Here is a 6,000-nt window from a genome sequence, read left to right on the forward strand (position 1 = left end):
ATCTCATGCTTCTCAACACAATTACAATAAGGCAGACGTTTTAAAGCTCTTTTCAAGTTCTGGCTGTGAATTATCAGCCACTTTTTATATAATTTTACCACAAAGTTGAAGCTGACAAAGCGGGAGAAGCGGCATGCAGGCTAGAGGGTTCATAAAGCCACCCTACCCCAAACAACAAAGACAACATAAATGACATTAAATTATCATAGTGCAGGGGAATAGTACAGCAATAATGCCACAATTGCATGCAAGAGAAATAAATAAATATACTGCGAGTGTAGTTGTGTGTCACTGTTTCTTACTTTGTGACTAATCTGTGTTTTCTCTTTTTCTCTTCCAGTAAAGAAAGCCAAACTCCATGGGCCTCCAGGTAAGAGCTAATAAATCATTCCTTCGTTATTGAACATGTTAAGCTATAATCATGATAATAAGAAAGATTAGCCACTTCTTGAGTGACAGCTGTGTTGCACGCAACAATTAGACTTTTTCATCTGAATTATTGGTTGTTGACTTTCCAGTTTGAACGTTGAAAACTTTACAGTTTTGACATTCAGGATGGATATAGCTGAAAGTTTTCTGCATTCACTATGTTTTTGGGTCATCCGTCCATCCATCTGTCTGTCCGTCCTATTCTCCTGAATGTGATATCTCAGGAATGTCCTAAGGGAATTTCTTCAAATTTGGCACAAATGTTCACTTGGACTCAAGGATGAACTGATTAGAATTTGGTGGTCAAGAATTTATATGCTAATTTAATGCTAATTTAATGCTAGACAAAGTTTCACACAAATGTCTAACAGGATAAAATGATGAAGTGTTGATATTTTATATCGAAAAGGTCAACTTCTGGCTGTTGTTCAACACCATAACTCAGGAACAGAAGGGGAGATTGTGACCATAGATCACATTTGGTCGGATACTGACTTGGTGACACTAATCTTGGGTGCCTGCTTTGAAACTGTGGTGATTTTATTGAAGTCTTCACTAGAAATACTACATGACTCTGAACAGACATGGATGTAAACTGAAACTTGACTTGTTGGCAGAGGCATATAACCACAAGTTGGTATTTCTAGTAGTTTTTCTCATTTAAAAATTGTGATTCACCATTAATACCCAAATATGCTTGATCAAAATAAGTATATAATTCATAAATTAAATCACTCAATATAAGATGAAAAATTTGGTTAACAAGGCTAAAAGTTTCAGTATAGTTTTTACTCTAAATTGTAGGACACGATATGGTTAATACTCAAAAGGCAAGGCTCAGTGCGTAGCTCTACAATACAGTAATATGAGACTGGTCTTACTCTACCTACCACTTTTCTATGCTTCCCATAGAAAAGTATGGTGAAATGGCTGTGTGCTGCACTTTATCAAAGGTGGGAGAGTTAATTAGACGTTTTCCCAGCCAGTTAGTCCTCATCCTTGAAGTTTTACCAACGTACAGTTTGAAAACACTTCCAATAAAGCATAAATGCTGCCTTTGTGTCACTGTCCAAGTAGGTAATGGTCTCATTACTGTCCTATCAGACCAGAGGGATGAGAACCCCAGTCATAGGGTGTGTTTTTTTCCTCAATGGCCAAAGGGCAGCAATGAACCCATTTCACGGTTGACAACAAACTTGGACAAGCCTCACAATGGTGAGATTTTTGAGAGATTTATCAGAGGTGTTTTCAAAACAGTATGTTTTGGTTTTACAGGCGAGATGGCTTTAAGGATAAGGACCAAAGTTGTTGGCAAATGTACATCTGGTTAACGTCCCACTCCGATAAAAGCTTCCCTAAAGGGGGGGACATGCATGATGTGGTGCTGATTATGAACTAGTATCGGTAAATGAATAAAGAAATGTATGAGAGTGCACTGAAAAATGGAATGGAGGAAAAACTGATTGAGCCGTAAAGTGATTGAATGTCTCTACAACATAAAATCAAAGACCTACACAGCCAACCAGAAACTAAAGTTAGCCTCGTTTTACAAACTTCACTCACCTCCAATTCCACCAGTAGACTACCCACACAGTCCACATTACCCACGCCTCTCCATCAGGGAAATCACCTTTTGTAAGGTTTATGCTCCTTCCTGACAATCAAAGACAGAGACAGAAAAACCAGTGCCAATTGGTTGAAGCTTTATCTGTGGTCTGTCCAGTCTTTTTTGTAGGTTTCAGCTAGTTTTCAGGTTTGTCCCCAGCTGTAGCTTCTATAGAAAACATCTGGGAAAGTACCAAACAGGGCAAGGCCTCACCAAGTTGCTTAAACCAACCTGTGCTGATGTTTTCCTCACAAACCACTTGCTAAGGGTGGTTGTCAGTATAATGACTGTGTCAGGTGGGACGTCAGGTTAGATAATTGGGGCATACAAAGTGTTTGACCTCGTATTTGTATCCCATCCTCTATCAACATTGAACTTTGGCTTCTTTTAACCCAAACCGCAGCCCTAACCGATTTTGTAATTTAGGTATGAGGACTTATTGAGTAAAATTAGTGATCTTCCTTTGACCACAGTCTTGATGTCCCATAAGGGTTCAGTTGAGCTTTCCATTGAATGGAGTGTAGCTGCACTTGCTAGTTGCCAGATGTTAGTGTTTTATTAGCTGTGTCTCAAATTACATACTTCTGTTAGTACACTTTCATGTAGTACACTGTGTACACTATGTACTTACTGGCGTAGTGCGCAAATTTTGACAGGGTAGTGTTATCTCAAATCAAACACAGCCGTTGTGCACTTACCGGAAATTACGATCGCAAATTAGCATTAGCTAGCGTTAGCATTCGCGCCATCAAATCATTACAGACTGCTAAATTAACCCAAAAAACATACTGATGGCTTATATCCGACAACAGTATAGTGGTGCTTAGTGCTAAAAACACATGTATAACTTATATTTGTATAATGTGGCGATGTTCACCGTAGTTACAACGTACCCGGCCGCCATTTCCAGTTTGAAAAGTGGTCCCTCCCCTTCCGCTACGTAGCCAAGATGGCGACCATTGAGGGTGAGAAGTGTCCATAGTTCCACACTCAACTTTTTCATCGTTTTTAGTGCACCATCCGGGTAGTCACAGTGCACTGCATTTCTCCATACTTCTCAGTGTGAACGCACTTATGCACTCAAAATGTTAAGTGTAAGTACAGAAGTATGCGATTTGAGACACAGCAATTGTCTCACGTGTACTGTTCCTGTTCCTTTACAATGTGTGTTAATGTGAAAACCCATATTTGAATCTCTCTGAGTAGATATGTCACAGAGACCTTTCTTGCATCTGCATCTTCCAACAGCTGACAAGTTCAGAAAAATACAAACAGATCTTTCCTTCAGGGATGAAGTTGTCAGTAGTATGTGGGACTCCATCTTCCTGTCCACCTTTCTTTGTTTGCGTCTTTTTTTTTTTTTTTTTTTACATCTTTACTGGCTGCAGCTGTCCGTTCTTCCGTCTTCTCCCCAGGCGATGATGAGGGGAAAGCAACAGCAATGAGTGGGAGAATTAGAAATCAAGCCTTAGGAGGAGAGAGAAAAATCAATAGATCATCATAGACAAAGGGCCACCTGCTAGCCTGAAATGACAACGTGTCATCCCGACATAAAGGAGAAGATGGAGACAAATCCCTCAGTGTCTTTAGGAGACAGAGACAGTCTCCAGATACAGGAGATGATTTGTCATTGGCTGCCTCTGGCCTCCGATCGTCAAGCAGATTTTCAGAGCGGAAGGAGGAGATTGGATTGACTCTCCCAGGGTTCATAAAACAGGACATGACTGATGATGTTGCTACAGCCACTGTGCAAGTGCCCTTTAATTAATTTATTCTGCAGTTCTCCTGAATTATTTCTACTCCCGATACTGCTTTAAATTTTGTACAGTTAAACTAATTTGTAATACAAAACCAATTGAACCAAATGAAAACTCCACTGGCTTTCAGACTCAGCAGACCTTCATTGGAACTTGAAAATCTTTGGAGGAGTAGCAGTAGCTTTGGAAATACAGTACCACTCAAAAGTTTGGACACACTTTCTCATTCAAGTGAATGGGAGGGTGTGTATATAGAGAAAAGCCGGGACAATAGGTACTTTAAACAGTGTAGCATTTAATCAAATAATAATGATTGGACTTATCAAATCCAGCGAATATAAGGTACTAAGCAAAAGGCAACTGAGTGGGTTTACATACACGCTGTAACGGGTCTATGCGCCAAGTGGTTATGGTTTGTGCATGAAAACATCACAGCTAGTTTTAGAAACCCAGATCAGCCCTTATCCCAGTTTGGAGAGACAAGAATACGTTAGCTGGAGAACTCTGATAGATACCTGCCATGTGCACTGTCTGCCATGTGTTTAGCTGCATCCTCAATCTGAGTTATGATGCCTTGTAAGTAGTCTTAACCTTTAAGGCTGTCACTTTTCAACAAATCAAGCTAAAATGAGCCTCAGCTGCCTCACTAGAGCGACAAACTATACAGGAGACTGCAGATTTGATGTAATGGTAATGTTAAGTGTAAGGCAGGAAATCATAATCCCAAAATGCTTCCACACATTACCTCTGCAAATGGCTTGCTGTTACTGTTTAAGGAAGATTGTCCCATTGTGAATAATCCCATAAATACATAGTGTGCACCATGTATATATCATGAAATATATCATGAATATGTCAGGTCCACTTTCTTCTCATCAGAGGAATAAACTTACTGTATTTGACATTGTACAGTATGACAAACAGCTTTACAGAAGTTATAATTGCCTGAGTTATCCAGCTTTCAGTACTCTTTGAATGTCTTTGCTTGGAAATAATCTCACAGTAAAATGTGGCCCTAGACTCTGTCACCATATCTTTTTATTCAGGGCGTCTTTGTAAGCCAGCAACTATGAGCAAATAGGCTAGAACTATTTAAATGACACCCATATCTATATAAATACAAAATTTGACCTAAAACAATGCACTTCCTGGTTGCTGTAACACCCAGTCATGTAGGTGATGGAGAGTATACCCAGGATGCCATTCTGTCATGTGACATGATTATTAGTCTCAAGACACAACTAGTAGAGTTTGTCCCACTCTAATGCCCCAGTTTGGGGAACATGATCTGATTTATCTAAATCGTAAGAAGCAATACATTCATTTCTCAGGGGAGTTGGCTGCTGTCCAAGGCCCTCCTGAAACCCCAGTGGTGGACGTCCCCAGAGATTGTGGCTGGTATATGTGTCAGTCGATTAGTTTGGAAGATTTAAAGCACATTATTCTGATTTTAGCCAAGCAAGCAGACTCCTGGGATGATGATATCGGCCAGATCAGATTGATCAGCTTGCCTCAAAGTGCAGACATTAATAGTCTCCTACTGTTTTTCTTGTTTTCCTGACTTTTCATCCGACTTCATTAACATTTTAAAATGCCCAAATTTGTTTATGACAGAAAGCAAAAAGCAAAGAAAGCAAAATTATAGCATGGAAAAACAGAATGACAAAATTATAGATAGATGTATGAAGAATATGATGAGGAGGGTGTCAATAATCTTCCAGGTGCCACCAAACAGATATAACCTTAGCCACACAACCTCCTCTCATCATGCAGAGCTGGAAAGAGGACAGACTACACATACAAACAGGGAAAACTCACATCACACTGTTCACACACAGAAAAAGAAGAGAGACAAAGGAAACCAAACACACAGAGAACAGCACATTTGCTCCAAGTATTTAGTTTTGACAAAATCAACAAATTGCCAGCTGATTGACTTTGAGCCAGAAACAGACGTGGTTCTCAGACGTCTATTCTTGACGTAAAGTAAGACCCAGCCTCCACCAAAATACCAACAACTTGTTTGCACTGCATCATTTGAATTAACCTCCCACCTGTTTGCGCCTCTCCTCCCACCTGTGCACTGTGGGGCATCAAAATACCGCACAGACGGGCAAAGCAAATTTCACAGAAAAACACCAAACTGTCTGAGCATTGCTTGTACTGCTCGCTGTGCAGGACGCTGAGCCCTCAGTCTTATTTAAGCAG

General features: G+C 40.1%; 1 protein-coding gene across 1 annotated transcript in view; it reads left to right on the top strand.

Moving 5' to 3' along the window:
* LOC121903738 (protein unc-13 homolog B-like) overlaps positions 1-6,000 on the top strand; it is a 202,444-nt gene that overhangs the window by 17,562 nt on the left and 178,882 nt on the right. The window contains exon 2 of the mRNA XM_042421073.1: positions 341-370. Coding sequence (XP_042277007.1) covers positions 341-370 — 30 coding nt within the window. The remainder of the gene's footprint in view (positions 1-340; positions 371-6,000) is intronic.

The sequence above is a fragment of the Thunnus maccoyii genome, chromosome 9 (genome assembly GCF_910596095.1).
Source record: "Thunnus maccoyii chromosome 9, fThuMac1.1, whole genome shotgun sequence".
Taxonomy (NCBI): Eukaryota; Metazoa; Chordata; class Actinopteri; order Scombriformes; family Scombridae; genus Thunnus; species Thunnus maccoyii.